The sequence below is a fragment of the Pituophis catenifer genome, unplaced genomic scaffold (assembly GCF_029215685.1).
Source record: "Pituophis catenifer annectens isolate HBS135680 unplaced genomic scaffold, rPitCat1.0.hap2 SCAF_1, whole genome shotgun sequence".
Lineage (NCBI taxonomy): Eukaryota > Metazoa > Chordata > Lepidosauria > Squamata > Colubridae > Pituophis > Pituophis catenifer.
In genome coordinates this window covers 238293637-238318874 of record NW_027256881.1, presented here as the reverse complement: position 1 = coordinate 238318874, position 25238 = coordinate 238293637, and the positions used below count along the sequence as shown (strand labels likewise).

Below are 25238 nucleotides of genomic sequence, written 5' to 3'. Positions count from 1 at the left end.
AATCTCAACAAGAAATTAAGCAGGAAATTACTGAAGTGAAAAAATTGGTGAAAGAGAATTATGATAAGGTGACTGATAAATTATCAAATGTGGTTTCTGGCTTGTCAGAAATTATTATTAAAGTGGACTCTAAATTGGAAGATTTCAAATCAGAAGTTAATGTCAAAATAAAGGATACTGATTTTAAAATTGCTGATGTGGATAATAAAATGCAGAGAGTTGAAGACGAGATTACGATGATGCAATTCCGGTCCATGGAATTTGCTATAAGAATTAGAGGTATCAAGGAGAGTGACCGGCAAGATTTGAGACAGGTTTGTGCTGATGCCTTGGCTGTGTTGTTAAAAATTAATTCTGATGAGATTTTTTACAAAATAGACAAAATTTACAGAATGAATTCGTGGGTGGCCAGACAAAGACAATTACCAAGAGATGTGGTGATATATTTTACAGACAGAAGAATGAGAAATGATATTTTGCAAAAATCTTTTCTTTCCTCTGTGCAAGTGGAGGGAACTCAAGTTGGAATTTATAAAGAATTACCTCCAAAGATGCTGAAAGATAGAAAAGACTTTGGTTTTTTAGTAAAGGAATTAAATAAATTAGAGATACCATTTCGGTGGGATGCCCCAATGGGTATAATTTTGAAGTATCATGGGGAAAGATATCGACTGAATACTGTTGAAAAGGCGGAACATTTTTACCATACTGTTTTTAAGGAGAGATCACCATCTCCACGTTCATCTACTGTATTGGAGATAAAGGAGAGTGATAAGGAGAAGCAACCCCAGCAAGAGTTGGAAGCGCAGCTTAAGCAGGCTGAATTAGATCCAATAGAAGCGCAGGGTGCTACAGGAGGTTTTCTGGAGGAGCCCCTGTTAGAATCCTCTCCAATTTTGACTACAAGAGATGTGGCTTTGGATCTAGCTCGTATGGCTGAAGCTAAAGACCAGCGAATAACTCGTGTGGTTTCAAAACAACTCAAAGAAAAACAATTGCAAGAAAGAGCTAAGGCACAACAATATAAAAAAGGAGCTAAGAGTACTACAGAACACAGTGAAGCCATGGGGAGAGCAAAGTTGGTGGCCTCGGAAGACATCCGGCAATTCTGCTCGTCGCTTCAAAAAAATATGCATGATGGTTAAGTTTTTGTCATGGAATGTGAATGGACTGAACTCACCACAGAAAAGAAAGAAAATATTTACATATTTGCAACAATTTAATAATGATATAATTTGTCTACAAGAAACTCATATTAGAACGCAAGATCAAAAATATTTGATAAACTCCAAATTAGGATCACACTTTATAGCTTCAAATTTGGAAAAAAAGAATGGTGTGGTTATTTATATAAACAAAAGATTATCAGCTAAAATTATAGAAGTGGATGAAGGTGGTAGGTTTGTAGCAATTGAACTGCATACTGTACATGGTCAAATTCTTGTGATTGGAATTTATGCTCCTAACCAACAACAGGATCACTTTTATAAAATTTTGCATACTAAAATATTGCAGTGGGATTATAGATCTATTTTGATTACGGGACACTGGAATGGAATAATTGACTCTAAACTAGATAAAAAAAGTCTGGCGAAGTCTAGGATTAGACTACCACAGACTTTTTTTGACATGAAAGAAGATTTGGAATTAAAAGATGTTTGGAGAATACACAATTCAAAAGACTTGGACTATACTTTTTTTTCTGATAGACACAGATCCTTTTCAAGGATTGATTTTATTTTATTATCAAATGATTTACTTGTTAAAACAAGAAGAACTAAAATCTTTCCAAGAATCTTATCTGATCACAGCTCAGTATGGATAGAAATTGAGATTGGAAAAATTGAGAGAAGATCATGGAGATTAAATGAAAATTTATTTAGATATGAAAAAAATATAATAGAACTTAAGAAGCAGATGAAAGAATTTTTTGAAATTAACTTGAATAAGGGTACCCCTATTGAAATTGTCTGGGATGCAAGTAAAGCGTATACGAGAGGGGTACTCATTCATATGAATTCTAAACATAAACTGAATAGACAAAAGAAAAGATTAGAAATTGAAGCAGAAATAAAGAAAAAAGAACAGTTACTTATCAAAAATCCAGCAGATGAAAGAATACGTGGAGCTATAAAACTTTTGAAAGATCAATTCCAAATGCTTATGGCGGATCAAGTTGCAACAAACTTACAATACGCAAAGCATAATACATTCTGTAATGCCAACAAACCGGGCAGATGGCTGGCTTATACATTAAGGAAGAAACAGAGTATGCGGACTATCGACTGTATTGATACTGGAGGGAAAGAAATTTATCAACAAAAATTAATTAAAGAAGCTTTTGTAGATTATTATACTAAACTATATGCTAAAGATGATATACAGAATGGACTTATAGAAAAATATTTAGAAAATAAAAGAGTTACAAAAGTTACTAATCAACAAAAGGAAAGAATGAATCACCCTATAACAGTGGAGGAAATAATTGCAGCAATTAAACAACTGAAAACTGCCAAAGCTCCGGGAACAGACGGTCTGACTGCAGTGTATTATAAAACTTTGCAAGCAGAAATGGTGGAACAACTTAGAGACTTATTTTGTAATATACAACAAGGGGGTAAAATACCCCCATCATGGAAAACAGCTTATATTTCTTTGATACCAAAAGAGCAAGCAGGTCCTAAAAAACCGGAGAATTATAGACCAATATCTCTTCTGAATAATGATTATAAAATTTATGCAAAAGTACTAGCCAACAGGTTGATGCCAGTAATTCAAAAGGTGATTCATGATGATCAAGCAGGATTTATAGAGGGTAGATATATGAAGGACAATGTAAGGCAAGTTATAGATTTATTGGAATATCTTGAGAAGAATAAACAGATCCCTGCAGTGCTGGTTTTTTTGGATGCGGAGAAGGCCTTTGATAGAGTGGATTGGAATTTTCTATTAAAGACTTTGAAAAAGATGGACTTTGGGGATCAATTTATACAAGCGGTATCAGCAATCTACCAAGAGCAAAAGGCACAGATTATTATTAATGGAAATTTAACAACAGATTTTAATATTGAGAAAGGAACAAGACAAGGTTGTCCGTTATCCCCTTTGTTATTTATTTTAACACTAGAAGTCTTGTTGAATACAATACGGGACTCGAACAGCTTGAAAGGTATAGTGATAAGGCAAGAGGACTACAGACTAAGGGCATTTGCAGATGACCTGGTGGTTACCCTTTCACAGCCGATGGAATCAATAATCCAGATGAAAGACATTATAAAAGATTATGGTACAGTATCAGGATTTAGACTGAATCAGAAAAAAACTAAGATGATAGTTAAAAATATGACACAAGATCGAAAACATGAACTTGAAAGGATGGCAGGTTTTGAGATTGTATCAAAGGTTAAATATCTAGGAATTCAGGTGGCAGAATCAAATATGAAATTATTTCAAAACAATTATGAGGTGTTATGGCGAGATGTTCGAAAAGATATGGAGACTTGGAAAAAGTTGCAGCTCTCGCTACTTGGAAGAATAGCAGCAGTTAAAATGAACATTTTGCCAAGATTTCTTTTTCTGTTTCAAATGATTCCGGTGCTTAAAAGTGATAAACAACTGAAAGAATGGCAAAGTGGAGTGAATAAGTTTGTTTGGAATGAGAAAAAACCGAGAGTGAAACTAAAAATTATGCAAGATGCTCCAGAGAGGGGAGGCCTTAAACTTCCAAACCTACAGATATATTATGAAGCAGCAGCTTTGACTCAAGCAAGCGATTGGTTTGGAAGGAAAAGGACTGGAATATTGAACATAGAAAGCTTTGACCTGGATCTTGGTTGGCATGCTTACTTATTTTATGAAAACAAAGTGGATAAAGTGTTCAAAAGCCATATACTTAGAGATTCGCTGATGAGAGTTTGGAAGAAGCACCGATTTAAATGGGATTACAAAATACTGTTATGGTTGGATCTTGGTCATATCATGTGGAATACAAATATAATGTCACTCGGGGGGTTTTTATATAAAGAAGTTCTTTTTACAGATGCGGGCAGATGGCAACTAAAGACATTAGAGACACTGTTGGACGAAGGGATTAATTTAACCTGGTTACAATATAATCAACTTCAACAGAGATGGAAAGAGGACCAAAAAACTGGTATTATGTTGCATGAGGAAGAATTGGTTAGACATATAAAAGAGAAAGGTCCAATGCATATTAAAAGGTTATATAATGTTTTGTTAGAAAGGGATTCAGAAACTGAATTGGTTAAAGATTGTATGATTAAATGGGCACAGAATTTTGCAGAACCAGTAATGTTGGAAACATGGGAGAAAATATGGGTTCAGAATGTTAAATTTACGCAATCGCAGAATTTGAGGGAAAACTTTTATAAAATGTTTTACAGATGGCATTTAGATCCCAAGAAATTATCCTGTATGTATCCTAATGTTCAGCCAAAATGTTGGAGATGTGATAGTCTAGATGCTACATATTATCATGTTTGGTGGAATTGCAAGAAAATCAAGGCTTTTTGGATAAAAATATGGTGGGTTATGCAGAATGTTTTGAAGAAAAAAATTCAATTTTCTTCATAATTGCTTTTATTGGGTATAGTAAAGGGTTTTACATTGGATGAAACTAAGTTGATATTGTACATGATAACAGCAGCGAGATTATTGATAGGTAAATATTGGAAAAATGAAGCTTTACCCACTATTGAAGAATGGACTTTCAAGATGGCCAGTTTTGCGGAGATGGCGAAGATTTCAGCATATTTAAAAGATCGCTCACAAGAGATTTATGAATGGGAATGGAAAAAATGGATAGATTATGTGCAAAAAAAATACCAAGTTAGGAAGTATCAAATTGTTTTTCATTGAAAGTTATATAGAAATAGAAATGTATGAATTGTGAAGAGAGAAAAAAAAATTATAGGGGGCTTGAGGGGTTCAAGTTTTTATAAAAAAAAAGGGGGATTTTGATGGGATTATATTCTGTGGAAGTCAGAGGGGGAGGGTTAGGAGGGGTTTGGGGGGGTTAGGGTGGGGAGGGAGGGGTGGGTTGGGGGGGAAAAGTGGGGTGAAAATGTAATTGTAAAACTTTTGCAATAAAAAAAAAGAAGATTCTGAAAGCATGACTTTATTTAGGGATTAGGTGTGCTGACCTGCCCAGTGGTTCTCCTGAATGTTATGACTGGTTTGTATTCAACTACTAATTATACGTGTGTTTTAACAAGGTGTTCAATAATGATTTTTACTTAGGTTTTTACATTATTTTTGAGAGTTGATTGATATAGATATGACTTACCGTTCTCACTTCTCCCCATGATACCAATTTCCAGAATTAGAGAACTTTTCCAATGGAGGGTTTCTAATATTAACACTACCAGTGAAAAGATTTGGTGCAGCCATTCTGTCTTTTTCACCAGAACAGATATTTGGAAAGAAAAATGGCACAGGAAATGGCTGGAACAGATAGTTACTGCACAAAGTTTCAGTCCTGATTTTGACAAGAGACGAATCCTCTGGTGATCCAGAATCTTATGTCTGAAGCCAATAATTTTCTCTAAAATCCACAATTTGTTTTCTTTATAGCTGGTCAAATTCACTTAGGCTTACGTTCCCCTATAAAGTTTTGCTTGGGAAAAGTAGAAAGAAAAGTAAGGTGAGGAATGGATGTAAATAGCAAATCAGTCCTAGATGCATTTTATTTTGGGATCAAATGAGTTGAAAGACATAGGGGCTGGGTGTCTGAAAATTTCTGAAGCCATTTGGGGTAGGAAATTTTTAAAAAGTTGCAATCGTCTATCCTTTGTAAAATGTTGTCAATACAAGTTTTCTTTCAACAAGCACAAGCCTAATATTCTCAGCTTTCCTCTGGTCCATTTTAAATTCTGTCTAATAAGAAGTAGCTCACCCTCAAAGTTTTGTTAAGAAGTTCTTTCACTAGAACATCTTGTGAAACATAATGATGGTTGCATGAGGAGTGGCCCAGATATACAATACGCTTGAAATTTGATGTGCATAACTATTAAAACTCAGTTGCAGAGGTAATCAGAGCAGTCAGACTGTGGGTTACAATCAAGATGCTATTGAATCTGGATGGACAACTGCAAAACAAGTAGCTTTATTGTATCCAAATCCAAAGTTATCACTAGTATCCTATTAAGTTTAGACCAGAGAATTTACTTTCCATTTAGGACAATTGGGAACTTGCTAAGACCCAGCAAATACGAAGTATTGTCGATTTCTGTGTGACTCCTTGTAGTGGAAACTTCCAACATCTGAAAACAACCTTTATTAAAAGTCCTTTTGCAGTGTTATCTTCACAATCTTGTGCTGGCCATGGAAGTATATCTGCCCTCCTTTATCCTATTGTATGAGTATAGCACTTCAAATAACACTCATCAGTTGCTGCTTGGCACTCTGTATTTGCTATTGGGTGGAATCCAGTTTTAACTTTTTTTTCCCCCCAGAGAACTTTTTTTTAACAGAGATCCTGAATTACCAAGCATAAAAGGGCAAATCTGGGTCACGGCTAATTTGTGCTTTTGATAGTGTTCTGAAGTGACAACTATTAACCTTCCCCTACAAAACAGCAGCATAAGCTGTGCATCTCACAAGTATTTAAAGACACAGAAAATTATGCACCTGATCAATTCCATCTTAGACTGCCAAAGGTTCCTGCACATATTCCTGGATTCTTCAAAAAAGACTTTTGCAAAAGAAAATGGTCATAATGTAGTCACCTTTATGATAATGCAATTTTTTAAGATGATTATATCTTAAATTTGCAATGAAGGGCAAATGATGCAGATGTTTCTCTTAATGTCAGGTGGAATGTATTAGCGTACTTGTTTTTATTAATTACTCACTGCAAGTTTATGTATGTAAATTCTTACACCTCGTTAGAAAGAAATATCTTTTACTTTTGTTTATGTAATCTCTCTCAGAAGATTACCTGGAGAAATGACATTGGGAAAAATATATTTTTCTCTAATAAATGTGGCAGCTTTCTCTTAATATCTCAAGACACCCCCTAAATGTTTTGAACCAATTTATCTTTATAAGTTATTTGAATGACTTTGCAGAACAAAAATGGTTACTATTGAGCTTCAGTTTGTACAATTAATCAGTGAAACCATCTGCCTCCAGAAGTTGTGGGTGCTCCAACACTGGAGGTTTTTAAGAAGAGATTGGACAACCATTTGTCTGAAATGGTATAGTTTCCTGCCTGAGCAGGGGTTTGAACTAGAAAACCTCCATTGTCCCTTTCAACCCGGTTGTTCTGTTAATCTCCCCCCTCGACCATTGAAAATTACCCTCTAATGCCTCAAAACCATGACAAGATAAAATCAAATACCCCCATCTTCATGCTATTCAGGTTTATCTTGTTTCCCTTGTTTCATGCCCTCCATAACTACCCATAAATAAATAGTACTGAAGTCAATGTGCTTCATATTTTTTCTCAGTTTATTTTAATATGGCTGTTTTCAGCTTTGTCACTGTTTGGAGGGGAGAAAAGAATGAAGAAAGGGACATTTTAAAATCTCTACGACATTTTCCTTCAAAGAAATAAAATGCTGGAGGAGAATGTTATCATTTCTATTTTTTATCTGGCTGAGTAAGGCAGAAAAAGGCAGGAGAGAAACTTTTGAGGTTAATGAAGTGTTAGTTTCTTTTCTACAAGCCCTGGAAAGATTACCTGCTGCTGACTCTCTCCTCTTCTTTACAGCTATTGTTCTCTCATTTGTGGGATTCCAAAATATTATAATTATCTTTGCATATATGATTTTAAAATATTCTGTTACTTTTAAGGCAATTAACACAATAGTGTTAATGTTCATTCCCTTCTTTTCTTTCTCTCCTTAAGTCAGTAGAAAGATATGCAATTATAATTTGTGCTCTAATGACTGTGCTCTAACCTGCTTCAGTGATGAGACTGATGAGCATTCTTACAGCTTTACCGGGGAGCAATTTACAGAATATGATTGGTGGATCTCTTCATTTCCTAAATTCACCCAGCCAGAAAAACGATTCTCCTTAACATGTGGTTAAACGATTAGGAGCAGATGCCTGGATTTAGTCATTTTTCAGTGAGAGTTCTTCAGTTCTGAGTGAGAGGTTGCTACACAAAGATGCTCTGCAACAGTAAACCTGTCACTTGTGCCTTTTCTAAAACAGCCTTGGGTGATAGACTGTTGGGGTAGAGGAATCATGTGGAATGAAGCAAGAGGGAGCTTGCATGGCACACCAAGAGACTTCTCTCCTGCTGTTTTATCCTGGGCTTCTATCTTTCAAGTGGACTCTATCTCTCATCAGAGGATAGATGGGCAAATTGACAGAACTCTTGTCAATTTTACCCAGCTTCCAAATATTCCAAATCTATTAGTGCGATTGTGGCTAGTAGAAATCCAAAATGGTTCTGGAAGAACCCAAAATGTTTCCCTCTTGTAGCAATACAAACACTAGAAAGCCAGCCTTGTCAGTGGAAGCAGTGGAAACCATATGCAATCAGTTGGGATGAAACCAGCCATCCATTGTTGACAGAACTCAACCTCTTTCCCATTTGACAGCTCAAGTCACTATTTAAAACACAGATGCAATGCTGTTTCAAAACACTGCTTAACGTTGCTAAAAATTGGTCTAATGGTTTTCTAAAAGAATCCTAGACTCTTTCCCATAAGGACCTCACATAATGCCAGAGTGGTGATTTGCAAAGGCCAGTCAGGCATCATGTAGGCAGATGACTCTGCAGAAGCCAAAGGCCTAAATTTTCCAGCAGCCCAAGTCAAAAATGAATACTATATGAAACACTGTGTTTAGCAATTTGTGAGGTTTGCAGTGGTGGAAAGCCCCAGTAAGAACATACATTCAATATGTATGTATGGACTATTGTAACACTCTCTACATGGGGCTCCCCTTGAGGAGCACTCGGAGGCTCCAACTGGCGCAGAGTGCGGCCGCGTGGGTGGTGATGGGAGCGACATGGCGCTCCCATGTAACACCTCTCCTGCGCGAGCTGCACTGGCTCCCGGTGGTCTTCCGAGTGCGCTTCAAGGTTTTGGTTATCACCTTTAGAGCGCTCCATGGCTTAGGACCTGGCTATTTACGGGACTGCCTGCTACCACCAATAGCCTCCCACCGACCAGTACGCTCCCATAGAGAGGAACTCCTCCAGGTGCCGTCAGCCAAACAATGTCGACTGGCGGCCCCCAGGGGGAGAGCCTTCTCTGTGGGGGAACCTACTATCTGGAACGAGCTCCCCCCAGAGATACGGAGGATCCCGGATCTGCGTACCTTCTGTCGCGCGCTCAAGACTTTCTTGTTTCATCAGGCTGGCCTGACCTAAGTCTTTCCCCTTTTTAAATGGAAATTTTAAATTTGGTTTTAAAGTATTGGGGTTTTAAATTTGTTCAGCCAAATTATTTAATTCGTTTTATTCTATTTTAAATTTTGTATTTACATTGTTTTATTTTATGGCTATTCACCGCCCTGAGTCCTTCGGGAGTAGGGTGGTATACAAATTCAATAAAAACAAAAACAAAACAAAAAACAATATTCTGTCACATCATGACCTATATTGTTAACAAGGCATTGTAGAATGCATGTATACTGGTAGCAAGTCTTGTAGGATTCAGAACAGAAAAAATCATAAAAATAGAAATGCTAAAATGTGGACTGGGGAACAAGGCAAAGGCTCCATCACGAGCATGAGTCCCTTAAAAGGTCAATAGGGCATTTTCTTTTTTTTCTTTTTTCTTTTTTTTAATTTTTTATTGTTTAAAAAAGAAAAACAACAGTAAAATACAAACAAACATAAATACAATAAAACAATACGAAAAACAAACCAACATCAAAAAGAACATAAATTTGTTGCATTGGTGGGTTATTTTCCTATTCCACCTGTTTTTCTCTATACATATCTATACATATCTATTTTACATATTCATTTATTTACATAGTTATACACAAATCAATTGTAATCTATTTCTTGCTTAGCTACCTGTGGCTCCTGCTTAGTCATTCAGGCTACATTATTTTCCTATATTTATCTTTCCCTCTAACCAGGAATACCATCTCTGCCAAATGTCAATAGGGCATTTTCATGCTGTAATTACTGGGACTGAATCACTTTTTATCTATAAATAACATGTTACAAAATCCTGTGTGGAAAATATGTCTATTGAATAAAGAGCTAAAGCATTTGGAGATATTACAACAAAGTATAGTTTATTGGTATGCAGAGATTTACAGGTTACTGAGTTCCTGGCCAAACAAATGTTAAAGAGTTACCAGGTCTACAGGGTTATAGATTATAAGTCTTTATAAGAATTTATTATACAATCCTCATACAAAGAATGCTATATCAGATTAGGTGAGGGAGCTGGCCTTACTGTGGTAGCCATTCTGGTGACTGAAAATGTTTATACTTCCAAACATGTCTCCTCTTCTGTCTAATACTAGCACTAGTTATCATAAACAATTGTTGTTTGCTATGTTCATAAAGGGACTCTTTTTTACACTGCTAGAAAATACAATAGCCTGCTTTATCCCAAAGGTAGCTTTCTTTCAGAAGGCAACTGGAGTTTCTTTTTTTGCTAGAAGACTTTTCGCTTCTCATCCAAGAAACTTCTTCAGTTCTGACTGAATGAAGAATGGAAGGATTTGTAGTTCTTGCAGGCATCTGGTCATTTCTTTCTGAACATCTGGTCTTTGAAGACATTCTCTCAGAAAGAGTGCTAATGGCCAGATGACTGCAAGGAATGGTACCTGTTCTTTGATAAGGATATCATGTGGTCTTGCAGGAAATTTAGATCAAGGATGTAAGACCCAAGAAAACATCCAAGAACATAAATGAGCAAAATGGATAAAAAAAAAAAAAAAACCCTCCCCAAAATTGAGTTTCTCTGACTAAACTAGTTATATCAGACCTACAATTTGAAGGATATGAATCGGAGAAATGATTCACAAGGAAGGATAGGCTTGGGGAGGTACTAGTTATAGCCGTTTCCTTTTGGTATCTTATGTCTTTCATACGTATGAAATATATCCTGTTTCTTTTCTGCCTTTTACTTTGAAATGCAAAACTGTGTTGGGTATGGATGGGATGGTGGCAAAGAGATATAGAAAATGTATCCTTCTTTGCTTCCATCCAATGATTGTCCGGAGTTTTGCAATGCAAACTCTACAGCAGCTAAATAAACAATGAGACCAGAGTCCATGAAATGCAAAAGAAGAGAAGTTCGAATACACCCTCCGAAGATCTAATAATTAGAAAGATATCAGATTGCGCCCAGATGGATAAAATGACATTGGAACTGAAAGGACAGATGGATTCGGACTTTTAGTAATATAGGAAAAATGGTGTAATTGGATTGAAGATAGAAAAAACGGGAAATAACAGATAGTAGATTTTGTAAAATTATATAGAGTATAGGAGAATATTACTGTGATGATACGTAAATGGTCACAGACATGCACAAGAGTTGAATAAGAATTGTTTAATTGTTAAAACCCAATAAAACTCAAATGGAAAAAAAAAAGAAATGCAAAAGAACTGTCTTTCACAAAACATATCTCGGATGCAATCCATATTTTTAAATCGCATTTTAACAGGCCTCTATTTTTAAGACAAGAGATCCGCGGGACAGAGACCAATCGTCAAATTGCCTAATTCGACTCTCAGGTAGCTAAACCACAATCTGGCTGACACAAAGGCTTCCCCTACTGAAAGAGCGTTGGTTCATTGGCTCTGTCAGCGGATTAAACCATCTCCTTTACGGGTAATAAGAAGAACCCATTGAATCACCACCACCACCCCTCCTCCACACGTTCATGGTATAACCTGAACGGACCATTGAGCGGACGCAATTTCCGGCTTTTTCCCGGAAACTCCACTTGACGGCATTATAGTAGTACGTTCTTCTGTTCTTCCTTCTCCCGGCTTCTCCCAGGTACATTATTATGGTCAGAGAGGCGAATCGCTTAAAGCCTTTCTCGCGAGAAAATAGGAAGCACCCTTCCCGCCCCGCCCTCCTCTTTGGAACGGCGCTCTCAGGGGGTGGAGGGTCGCTGGGTGTCCGCGCGACGCCTTCTCTCTCTCTCCCTCCCTCCCTCCCCCACCCCCAGCGCGCGCATCAGCTGGCGGGGGGCGGGGGGAAGGGAAACAATGCTTCCCCTCCAAGGCCGCGCGCGCTGGGGAGGCTGCCGGCGTTCGCTCCGCTCTGGAAGGCTCCACCCTTGTGACGGGAGCCTCAGGGCTGAGTCAGGGGGGACCCTTCGTAGGAGCATCGGGTTTAAAATGAATCTCAATCAGGGGTCCTCCGGATGCAAGTCCCAGGATTGAGCGGACTGACTGGGAATTATGGAGATTGTAGTAGATTACTGTAATGCAACATATCGGGAGGGCACAAGGTTGGGGCAAGAGTGTATCAGTGGCCAAACAGGTTCCAGGGTAAATGTTTAATTCACATTAAAAAGGGTGGGTGATTGTGTTCTTTTGAGTGTATTAATAAGCTTGGGAGAGGTGTGCCAGTTGCTTTGTTGTGTTGTAATTTGTCACTAAAATTATAGTGCAAGAGTGACTATTTGTGATAGGTTCTATTGTCATTTATCTCATGCAGCACCAAATTTATCTGCCCTTCATCTCTGTTGGACCCCAGGTGGGCACTTCAAATTTGGCAGATGTGGGCGCCATTCTGAGGTATTTGTGTATGCTTCACGTATCTTTCGGGGTATAAAGAGCAACTTCCATGGAAGTTAAAAGTTTTGCAGATGTCATTTTTTTCTACTGGTAATGGATAACTGACTCCTCTTCTTTTGCTGTTCTCAGGTGTACCATGAAAGTTATTCCCAGGTCTATAACTTTCAAAATTTTTAAGATGACAGACATATCAGTAGATAATATTGGCTTGCAGAGGGGATTCCTCTGATACACCTGAAATATACTTTGCACAGGAAATGATTTCACAGGCTCTTCTTTTTCCAATTTGACAATTTCTTCCTGGGGTTAAGGGCATTGATAAATAGGAGTAGTCCTGTACTTGTATCATTATATATGAGAAAGTGTTGTCCTGATTTAATCTTATCATCTTTAACTTCTATTTTCATTCTTTGTATTTTTATGTTCGATGGGTATTCATTTTTATTGTTTTATGGAATTTTATATCAGGAGGGTTTTATCTGATTTATGTTCTACATAAGCCTCCAAGAGTCTTTTCATTGTAGTGGGATGACAGTGTGATTAATACTTAAAATATTAATATTTAAGTATTAATCACACTGTCATCCCACTGCAATGGGATAAAGAAGATCTGGGGATGTTAGCTAAATATTTATTCAAAAAAGAACTTTAAAAACTATTTCTGTCTTACACATTTTCTTGGAAATATTAATTATATTGTGCACAAACAAGTTGTCAGAAGCACACTTTCACTTTCAAGTTTTATGTAAAGCATTTTCTTTGTTATTCATAAACTTAGAGTAAGAATTAGTGTTCAATACAGAGGATTGAGCACTAATATCCTTAGCCAGAGGATATTTAGTATTCACTTTGGGAACCATGAAAGCAAATACAAACTTGGCGCTTTTTTTTTCAGATACTGATGGTGACTCTTCAGAAACAAGTCCATGAAACATTTTGTTTGAACCAAAGGTAGAACAATCAGTAGCAGAGAGTAAGAGGAGATATATATATATATATATATACATATATACATATATACATATATACATATATACATATATACATATATACATATATACATATATACATATATACATATATACATATATATATATATATATATATATATATATATATATATATATATATATATATATATGTTTTTCTTCTAGCCAGGTTTTCCCTACGTAACCAAGGTTTTTCTGCAGCACCAACTCAGTAGAATCACATCCACTCGATTCTGGGCTTTTTTCTTTTCTAACAGCTAGCAAGCTCTTCCTGCTAGGTGGGAGACCTAAATAGATCTATTTCTAGCTCGTTTGCTTTCATCAGTAGGCCACACCCATATTTTATGTATCCTCCCTGTAAAGGTACAGTATCAATTTTCTTACTTCTTCGTAGGGTTTATGTGTGTTTTTCTTCTAGCCAGGTTTTCCCTACGTAACCAAGGTTTTTCTGCAGCACCAGCTCAGTAGAATCACATCCACTCGATTCTGGGCTTTTTTCTTTTCTAACAGCTAGCAAGCTCTTCCTGTTAGGTGGGAGACCTAAATAGATCTATTTCTAGCTCGTTTGCTTTCATCAGTAGGCCACACCCATATCTTACCTAGCAGGAAGAGCTTGCTAGCTGTTAGAAAAGAAAAAAGCCCAGAATCGAGTGGATGTGATTCTACTGAGCTGGTGCTGCAGAAAAACCTTGGTTACGTAGGGAAAACCTGGCTAGAAGAAAAACACACATAAACCCTACGAAGAAGTAAGAAAATTTATATATATGTGTGTGTGTGTGTGTGTGTGTGTGTGTGTGTGTGTGTGTGTGTGTGTTTAATATCAGTTTTGATATATACCTCAATTTAACTCCGATATCTCAGGCTCTTGTAAACCAGACAGAATTCATGGGTAACAGGACATATAAAAGAGACAATTATGAATATATATGTCCTGTTACCCATGAATTCTATTATATATATATATATATATATATATATATATATATATATATATATATATGTACATATATATATATATATATGTGTGTGTGTGTGTGTGTGTGTGTGTGTGTGTGTGTGTGTGTGTGTAGGTCTTTGTTTATTCGGGTTTTCTCCCGCGTAAAACTGGAAGTGTCTTGGCAACGTTTCGACGAAGTCTCATTTGTCATCTTCAGGCTGGTGTTTTCGGCTTTGTGCTTCTAGGAGCATGAAGCCGAAAATACCAGCCTGAAGATGATGAATGAGACTTCGTCGAAACGTCGCCAAGACACTTCCAGTTTTATGCGGGAGAAAACCCAAATAACCAAAGACCTACATACAAACACCCGCGAAAACCTCAGAAAACACACACACACACACACACACACACACACACACACACACATATACACACACACACACACACACACACACAAACTGGAAGCTCTGCTGGGTGGGACAGGGAGCGAGGAGATGGGGGAAGTTCAGAAGAGTGCATAAGGTCCTTGAAACTGATTGGATTTTCAATCTTTTGAAGCCTCGCCACTCGAGCTGAAAATCCTCGTTGGCTGAAAATTCTGCTTGAATTTTGGCACGGAATATTTTCAGCCAGCTCCCAGAATTGAGAGGGAATCCTTTCAACTCAGGGGGGTAGTTGAAAATGCCCCATGCAAAATCCTGCTTAGGCTTCAGCATAAAGTTTTTTTCAGCTAAGTCTCAGAGATGAGAGGGAGACCTCTTGGCAAGCAGCAGCAGCAGCTTGCAACCTTCCCTGCTGGTTTCCCTGTTGACTTTCTGGAGAAGCCAGCAGGGAAGATTGCAAATGAGTTCTTGGCAACTAGTCATAAACGTAGACAGGTTTCCAAGTGCCCAAATTGCAGTCATGTGACAGGAGGGTTGGAGGGGTTTCTTTGTTGCCTATAACTTCAGGTCTGTAAGTCCCTCCATTCAGCACCTTCATAACTTTAAACGGTTGCTGATCGAATAGTCATAAGTTGAAGACTACCTGTATATGTGGCTCGAGGAAAGCTGCTTAAAAAACTGTGGAAACAGAATAAGAAAACGCTTTGTTTGCAAAATCTGTTTACATATTGCAAACATCAAATTGTCTGGCTCTAGTGAAGGGATGGGCAAATGTGGTCCTTTTACAGCCTGTGGACTTCAACTCCCAGAATTCCTGAGACAGCTTGGCCGTCTCAGGAATTCTGGGAGTTGAAATCCACAGGTTGTAAAAGGGCCACATTTGCCCACCCCTGCTCTAATGGATCACAAAAGACCACTTTGTCCAGGATAAGTCAATTGGAAACTTCATTGGTTGCTTCAGTGTAGTTTTTATTGTACAGAGAAGCTGCTTATGTGATTATTAAATCATAATAATAAGGTTTGGAAAGATGTTGCAATGACGCTAAAGGACTGATAACATATCAATGGGGAAAATAATAGAAAGTAACAAGAAGTTGAAAAACGTATTCTGATTTCTGCTGAAAAATCAAGAGTGGTTGTCTGTCTTGACTTACCTTAAGCTTTGTTTGCGTGTCAGTGAATAACAATAATGAATCAAAAATCTCTCTTACCTGTTAGAAGGTTCTTTGAAACATAATTTTCAAAAGGGGGATAAAGATTTATTTATTTTGAACAAGAAAGTGTTATTTAATGCCAATAGCTTTGTACATTTACAATTGTGCAATAATTGGGGAAATTCAGCAAAAAAAGATACTGAATTTTCTTTGCTCTAAAAATGAAAATAAGTGATTTAAAAGGATTCTGCACAAGACAAGATTAATTAAAGATTTTTTTTAAAAAAAATACCATATTTTTCAGAGTATAAGACACACCTTTCCCCCTCTAAAAGGGGGTGAAAATTTAGGTGCGTCTTATACACCAAATGTAGCCCTGCCCACCCACTGGCCCCCACCCTTTGGCCTGTGCCTCACAGCAGTTACCTCCTTGCAAGCAAACAGCAAGAAAGAACAGCTCCTTTCAGCTTCAGCATAGATGGGCTGACTCTCAGCTGATTTGCTCTCAGCTGTTTTGTGCAGGGCTCTGCTGCATGCTGCAAAGAGGTAAATTGCTGGAGCAGATTTTTTTTTTTCCTTGTGCTAATCAAGCTATGCTGAAAACGAAACTGAAAGTAAAGCAGGCAGTATGCTGTTTGCTGTAACCAGGCAAAATTGCTCAGAGGCAGAGGGAGATTTCTTTTTCCTCACCAAAAAAGGTAGGTACAAACAATGGGAAATTTAGGACAAAAGAGGAGAGTTCAAGATTTGAAAACACAAAAGAACAAAAGGAGAAAGAAAAAGGCAAAAATAAAAATGGGAAGGGAGAAAAAGAAATGAAAGAGAAAGATGTTATACATATTTAGAATTGAAATAGGAATAGTAGTGAGAATTAAATGGGAAATCATGATTGTATAAATGAAATGATAATAATTGGAATATTTGTCTTTGTATTTTTGAAATCTAGACAATAAGGGTTTTTTTTTTCTTTTAGAAATATGAATAGGTATAAACTGTAACAATTGAAATACCTTTAATGGTAAAAAGGATTAAGTTGTAGCTTGGATAATAGCTAGAACATTTTTAAATTTAATTAGGGAAATTGTAACGATTGAAATATTTTAAATTATATATTGTGATGAAAGTAGAAATGATTAAGTTGTGATTTGGAGGATTATATGAGCAAAACTATTTGGGTTATTGAGAGAGTTTAAGATGTGAAAATGAGTAACAAAGGGGAAAGCTCTATTTAACTAGGGAATTGTAATAATTGAGATATTGTATATTGTGTTGAAAGCAGAAATGGTTAAGTTGTGGTTTGGAGGAATATATGGGGAAATTATTTGTTTATTATTGGTAAATATAATTAATTGATTTGTAAGAAATTGGATTGCATGGAAATAATTGGAATATTCATGTTCATATTGATTAATATACAAAAAAAGATAGTTATATAACTAATTGATTTATATTAAAATGTTGAATTTGTATTAAACAATTATAATATTACATAATTAACCAATGTGAGGATGGATATAAAAATAGATGACAATGGGAAGGGGTATAATATAGAATAGAAGGGAAAAATTGAATTCGATTAAGATTAGAGATAAGGATGAAGGGTAATATTGGTTTTTTTAAAAAAAATAGATGAGGAATAAATATGGCAAAAAGGAAATATAGAAATTGTAAATTTAATTGAAATGACTAAACACTTTAAATTTGTGAACCGGCCAAATACTCTGTTCAAAGAAAATAACATTGTATGTTTGTATGCGTGTTTGTCTAAAAAAAAAAAAACAACTTTTTATTAAAAAAACAAAAGCAAAAAAGGTAGGTGCGTCTTATACTCCAGTGTGTCTTATACTCCAAAAAATACGGTACATTGAAAATGAAGGACATTTTATATATTTGTCCTAATTGTTTTGCTAAAGTACTGGTTACCATACTATATTTCTGAACAACTGGTTTTCTTATTTCTGCTTTTTACCATTAAGATTGTAGTGTTAGATTGAGCCAAAAGCCGAAAACCTCCTGCTGCACAGGAATGTTGCAATTCTTAAACTGATCCTATTTGCTCAATTAACAGGCTTGTGGATTAAGATGGCAAAATTCAAATGGAGATTATTGTGCAAAATCTCCTTCCTGTCCTTCAGCCATTATATTTTCTGTCTAGCCACCATACAATCTATAAAGCTGCATAAACCATTACTGAGTAGTTATTGGGTATTCTTCCTGAAACATACAGTAACTTGAAGCAGAGATTATTTAGAATATTTTAGTTCACCTTTGTGTCTTTTCATTTCTTCCTGTTACTTAGTTTTTGGAAGATTTATATTTTTTTTCTTGCTCATCTTTGGTCACACAATGAATGCTGTACAATATTCCCATTATTCACAATAGGTGCTGGAGAGATTGTATTTAATTGCGTCTGTCTTGCCTTTTGTGAAGGTTTAAACCGTTAATTAAAGGAGGCTAATTTATGAATGAAACCAGGCCTGCAATAGTCCTAATTAAAAGCAGGAGGCTAGATCTGATGATGCTGGAGGGGAAGAAAACAGATAACTGAAACTTTCTTTGTCATCTTTCCCTGGTGTGAATGAAGACGATGTTACTCATAAATTAGTAAAGGTGTGATAAAAAATATAAGTAAATAAAATATTGTTTATGTTAGAAGGTGGTGGGCTTGGAGCCTTTGCAGGAGTACAGAATTTAGAAGCATTGGGTCAGATCGTAATAAGCTCACCCCATGACATTATCAATTGCTACCTTATGACTGTAAAGGTCAGGCTGTGATTTACAATATTTTCTTTATCATTTCTACTATAGATGTACCAAAACTGTATAATCTGTAATATTGATCTGTTTGGGGCTCTACTGCAGTGCTTTGTCAAAGAGCCCAAGGATCATTATAGTTCCTGTGTTTCAATACAGTATACTTTCTTGCATCTATCTCCAGTTGTTTTGGTTCCTCTTTTAAGGTGGATAATGCAGTAGTTTGTATGATATATTTACCTACATATACAGTACTTAATAAAGACGCATATAGCCTTATTGGACAGAACCCTCTGTTATTGGTCTGACACTTATATGTAAAGTTACTCTTCATATTAATATGCAAAAGGATATTCAAATTAATATGAGAAAGGATGAGTAATTATTAGGTTGTCCTCTGATATAATTTTTGACTGCAGATATGGCTTCGCTAAACTGAAAATTGCCCTGCAACCAAATACGCTTGGATGATGATATGAAATTAGTAACCATCTTCTTTTTCTCTTAATCCCAAAGGAATTGATGAACTCTCCCAAAAGATGGAGACCTTCAGAGATAAAACTGTAGATGAATTGAAAGAACTGCAGGAAAACTCAGAAGAGATTGAACGGTTGGCATTGGAGTCGGATGAGGTAATCATTCATGTACATGAAAGTTATTGAAGAGAGAAACCATTTTTTAAAATGAGCTGTATCTGCCTAACATTTCATTTTTCAGGTCCAGAATGTACAGTTGCAAAGGGAGATGGCTCTGGCCACAAACCGTAGTCTCGCGGAGCAAAACCTGAAGTTCCAGGAGCCCCTGGAAACAGGGCGCGCAAACCTCTCCGACAGATATCAAGATCTGCAAAAACTGATAGAGCGATGCCAGGAGCAGAAGTCAAAGCTGGGTAAATTTTCAAATGGCTGAGGCTGATGGGGATAGAGGTGGAATAGAATTAGTCAATAGGCTTTCTCTAGCCAAGATGATGATGATGATGATTTTTTTTTTTTTTTATTTTGAATTTGTATACCGCCCTTCTCCCTGAGGACTCAGGGCGGTGAACAGCCAAGTAAAAACATCAAGTACAAATATTAAAATACAGTTAAAATATACATATATAAATTTGGCCCCATTAATTAAAAACAATAAACAAAGCACTTAAAAACACTTAAAAAAAAAAAAAATTAAAATTAGGCCAGCCCGGCTTGCTGGAAAAGGAAGGTTTTAAGGGCACGGCGGAAGGCACCGAGGTCTTGGATTCTCCTTATCTCTGGAGGCAATTGATTCCAGAGGGTAGGTGCCCCCACAGAGAAGGCCCTCCCCCTGGGGGTCACCAGCCTGCACTGTTTGGCTGATGGCACCCCGAGGAGGCCCTCTCTGTGGGAGCGCACGGGTCGATGGGAGATTGTCGGTGGCAGCAGGCGGTCTCGAAGATAGCTAGGCCCTATGCCATGGAGCGCTTTAAAGGTGATAACCAACACCTTGAAGCGCACCCGGAAGACCACTGGGAGCCAGTGCAGCTCGCGCAGGAGCGGTGTTACATGGGAGCGCCAGGCTGCTCCCGTCACTACCCGCGCTGCTGCATTCTGGACCAGTTGGAGCCTCCGGGTGCTCCTCAAGGGGAGCCCCATGTAGAGAGCGTTGCAGTAGTCAAGGCGAGAGGTGACGAGGGCATGAGTGACTGTGCACAGGGAATCCCGATCAAGAAAGGGCCGCAACTGGCGGATCAGGCGAACCTGACAAAAGGTCCCCCTGGTTACAGCCGTCAGATGTTCCTCCAAGGACAGCTGCCTATCCAGGAGGACTCCCAGATTGCGAGCCCTCTCTGTGGGGGCCAACGACTCGCCCCCAATAGTCAGTGATGGAGTCAACTGACTATATCGGGATGCCGGGAGCCACAGCCACTCAGTCTTGGAAGGGTTGAGCCTGAGCCTGTTCCTCCCCATCCAGATCCGCACAGCCTCCAGGCACTGGGACATCACTTCAAGGGCATCGTTGGGGTGGCCTGGGGTGGAGATGTACAGTTAAATGTTCAATTGAACATTCAAAAATGCATCACAAATACCATTGACTACCATTGACTGGTGCTAATTTTTTTATTATTATTAGTATTCGTATTATTATCATCATTATCATTATTTGCATTTCCTTCATCTTGGTCTTGGGACATGGAATGGCAACAGGGTATGGTTGGCATCTTCTCATCTGGATGCATTTGTTAATACCCCCCAGTGGTCAAGCCTCCACAGCATTACACTGTCATGAGCATCTGGTTAGTCAAAAACTGCACTTGTACTAGCGTTTTGGTTTTAATTGATCACCTTCTCTTCTTCCTTCTTGGTTATGGGTTCAGATTCCATGAGACTAGCTCTTAAAGCAACAGAATTCTTTTAGAAGCTGGTAGCCTTCATGTATACCAGGGGTGTTAAACTCATGTCGTCATGGCGGCGTCACGTGACGTATTGGGACTTTCCCCCCTTCGCTAAACCAGGCATGGGTGTGGCCAGTGCGTGACGCATCTTGCCTGCGGGCCAGGAGTTTGACAGCCCTGGTATACAGTATATGTGCAGGACCAGGTGCTTGCATTGAAATGAAAAGAAGAAGAAGAAGAAGAGAGGTGTATTTTTGTTTAATTTTTAGGTGTCTCTTTTTTTTTTCTCAGAGCAATTCTCAGCAGCAACAAACCCTGATACCCTGTTAAATCTTCTGAAGGTGGAAGGACTCAAAATCGAAGAAGAATCTGAGGTTAGCCTGTTATTTAAATTCCAGAGGGAATAAATTATTTTAATTGTTTTTATTGACAGAAATTGAACTTTAAAAGTCAGTCTAGCTGAGCTTTTTGTCTTTATTATACAATTCAAGCAAATACCTGTGAGCTTTATATTGCCCTTTAATACATCCCTTATTTACCCTTGAAATTGATATCCGTTACATCTGAAAATTCCATTGGGCTAGTGATGAAAGAAATTGAGTATATTTCCTCATCTTCCTCCTCCTCCTGGAGGTCTGGTAGGTGTTTTGCTGCTATAAATCAGTATTTTTAAACCAGCTTTTGATCCTTCACTACGTGCATAGCATCTAACTAGTTTTCAAGTAAATTTAGTGAGGCATCAAAAGGACATGTTTAATATCTGACATCTGTCATCTCATCATTTCATCTATTTTGAGGGATTGTTTCACCTAAGCAAAGTTTTGCTTGGGAGGCTAATTGAGATTAGTCCCCTAAGCATGAATGGAGCATAGACTAAAATATAGCAGGAAATAGGTTCTCTACATTATTTAGGAATGAAAGGAAATTTATAGAACTTGCACCTTTTACTCAAATTCTTCATGTATTTAACTTAGATCTCATGTGTCTTTCTTGTACTTTCTCTATTGGAGAAGAATAACCATTAGTTTTTCCTTGCATTATCCAACCATTTTCAGGAGATTTTGAATAGTTTGGGTAAGGAAGTCTTATAGTCAGGGAATTAGAATACAGTAGTCCTTGGGGTCTGATGATAATTGGGACTGGCATTTCTGTTGCTAAGCAATGCCACACCGTTTAGCTTGGGAGACACTTAGCCGAGCAACTTGGGACCTTCCCTGCTACCTTTCCCATTGGCTTTGCTTATGGGAACCTGCAGGGAAGGCCACAAAGGGTGAACATGTGAATCTAAGATGCTCCCACCTTCGTAAGCAATAGCTGGTTGCCAGGCACCGAGATCGTAATCACGTGGTCATGAGGATGCTGGGACAGCTGAAATTTTGAAGCCTCATTGTAAGTTTCACTTCTTGCAACTTTGAATGGTCACTAAATAAGTTGTTGTTATCTTTATGTTCCCTTTGATGCAGATGGAAGCATTGTTTTAATATCTTTGTTTTTGTTCATTCCAGATGATGGCTGAAAAGTTCCTGGAGGGGGAGGTGCCTTTGGAGACATTTCTTGAGCAGTTTTCTACCATGAGGAAATTATCTCATCTACGACGTGTAAAAGTGGAAAAACTTCAAGAAGTGCTGCAAAAATCTCAGTCCTTGCCGGAGCCAGCAAATGATAATGAATTTAACCACCAGTCTCCTTCCCACATATCTTCTGGACCTATAAATCAGCAGCCACAGAAACGTTCAGTTGGGGAACCAGCCTTTCCTTTACCTTATGGTCTATCTCCTTGTGTTCCAACAGGCCCTTCAGCTTATGGGGCTCTCCAGCCAGGCCCCTTTGGAGGAGGACCAGTTACAGTGGGACACGTTGCCTCTTCTCAACCAAGTGGCCAGCCCCCATTTCCATATAGACCATCCTCAGGTCCTGGATACCCATCTGTTCCTCCAAGTAATCCCGTACCCCAGCCTCAGACAGGTGACCTGGCTTCATCCAGGTACTCTTGGTCTCCATCCAGAACATCGTCTTCTGGGCCAGGGTATCCACAGCCTTCTCTCAGGGCTCCATCAGTAGCACCAGGATTTCCTCAGCCTATGCAGCCTCCCTATTTTCCATCAGGAGGAAGGCCACAATGTCCTTATCCCACTCAACCTTCAGTGGCTGGCTTCCCTGTTCCCTCCCAGCCTCCATATCCTCCAGGTCCAGGTCCATCTTTTGGGTATCAGCCACCACCTCGGGGCCATACTTGGTCTGGATATTAGACCAGCTTTCCAGGCAGTATTTTACATGGTAGCTGATGAAATGATGTCTTGCTAGCTAATGAGCCCCAAGATGAAAATATGGGAGGGTCATCCTGAGAAACATACTATACATAAGCATTACATTGATGGAATAAACGATGGAATAATACTGTTAAGAGCTGCAAAGGAAGGCCGCCGTTTGGTGGTTCTGCTTGTAAATTTAGTGATGGTAGGCAGCCTTAATGGAATCAGTATTGACCAAACATTCAGTTCAAGCCATAATATAAAATACATACAAAGACCCAGAGCTCTTATCAGGGCACTGTGCTTGCTAAGCTCTTTAAGGAAGACTTAATTGACAGCAACCTGGATCTGGTTTTGTGTAGGGACGTGTGTATGCGTGTGTGTGTGTGTGTGTGTGTAGTTTTCTAATTTAGTATATTAGAATATATTAAAAAATTCTATAAGCCTATATTCCTACAAAGAATCTGATGGAGAAATCAGTAAAGCCTTTCTGATGTAAAACATGCTTTCTAAAGAAGTCTAAGGTTTCCTTGACAGTAATGGTATGTTTGCTAACTGCACAAAGAAAGAAAGGAAAGGAAAAGAAAGAAAAAGAAAAAGTCTTCACCTACTAGTAGCTACAGCAGATTACCAAACATTTGCTGCTGGATGTTCCCATATGGAAGCTTTGGAGAACCCTTGTCAATCTAAGGGAGCATGTTTCTTCATAGAACTGCGTTAACAACAATGGATGAGGTCAGCACCAAAAGCCAAAATTATTCTGCTCCGTTATGCTCACCGTCCACCCATTTTGCAATTTGTGGCAAGAGCTTCCACAGAGTCCACAAGGTGCTCCTCTCATCCCACGCTGCAATCTGCCATTGATTGGATTCTCCTCTTTCTTCTGTAACACTTAAGTAACATTGCACTTTCTTGATTTCATACCATCAAGCAAGACTTGCCATGACTTCTTCAGTCCATATGCTACCCTTTGAACAATTGCTCTGATTTTGTTTGACCTAAGGAACTTGTGATCTTGGCAATGCTTGGCAGTTGGCTAGCATTATAGACTAATAGAAAGCCAAATCACTATGCATTTTTTATATTGGGGAATAAATGAAGTAATGTCCTACCTACATTATTGAGTGTGACAACCTTCTCAGGAATTTGGATTTGTAGCTTCCATCATATCCAGATCCTTTTCTTTAATAATCTTTTAATTTTACAGAGAATGTAGGAAACAGGCATTTCCCTTGTTTTTGCTCATTGTTCCACTTCGGTTGAGAAGAAGAAACACTGGCTGTCAATTAATAGAATGCAGGAGATGTAATGGAAAACAAAATAGTTTTGCTAAGCACTTTATCCTCTTGCTTGTCTGTAATTTATTTTTTAAAAATAAACAATAGATTTGACTGACTTTCAGACTTGGTGGAAGCAATTGCATATATGTAATTGATTAGGGTAATAAAATTTGATGAACTGCTTAAAATCATGTGGCTATGAATTTTGGAAATTAGGCTGGAGCTAATTTATACTTGAAATTTTGTTCACTTTGATTTATATTGTATCAATAAGGCTCTTCATTTTCATCTCGCATGTTCATAACCCTTTTGTACTAGCTGACCTTTAGTTTGCTTAAAGATAGATTTTTGTGACAATATCGCCCCCAATGACCAATAGATTTAACTCATCTCCATTATTTTAACATTGAAGCATCTCTATTCTCTAAATTTT

General features: G+C 37.9%; 1 protein-coding gene across 2 annotated transcripts; it reads left to right on the top strand.

Annotated features, from left to right (window-relative positions):
* The first annotated feature begins 11888 nt into the window (after positions 1–11888).
* On the top strand, positions 11889–24921 carry VPS37C (VPS37C subunit of ESCRT-I). Of its 2 annotated transcripts, none has more exons than XM_070931821.1 (6): positions 11889–11954; positions 12624–12703; positions 19437–19552; positions 19638–19809; positions 21565–21647; positions 22779–24921. In XM_070931821.1, the coding sequence occupies exons 3-6, from the start codon at positions 19460–19462 to the stop codon at positions 23520–23522; spliced, it is 1092 nt and encodes a 363-aa protein (XP_070787922.1). In that variant the 5' UTR covers positions 11889–11954; positions 12624–12703; positions 19437–19459; the 3' UTR covers positions 23523–24921. The 2 variants fall into 2 exon arrangements, with proteins under 2 accessions (XP_070787922.1, XP_070787930.1); XM_070931829.1 differs by lacking the exon at positions 11889–11954 and adding an exon at positions 12185–12454.
* Positions 24922–25238: the final 317 nt, after the last annotated feature.

What these genes read in the sequence shown, in the direction of transcription:
- VPS37C (XM_070931821.1), top strand. Translation starts at nt 19,460, where the DNA reads ATGGAGACCTTCAGAGATAAAACTGTAGATGAATTGAAAGAACTGCAG. An exon ending in GGAGCAGAAGTCAAAGCTGG is followed by an intron (nt 19,810 to 21,564) that starts GTAAATTTTCAA and finishes TTTTTTTCTCAG; the next exon opens with AGCAATTCTCAGCAGCAACA. An exon ending in AAATCGAAGAAGAATCTGAG is followed by an intron (nt 21,648 to 22,778) that starts GTTAGCCTGTTA and finishes TGTTCATTCCAG; the next exon opens with ATGATGGCTGAAAAGTTCCT.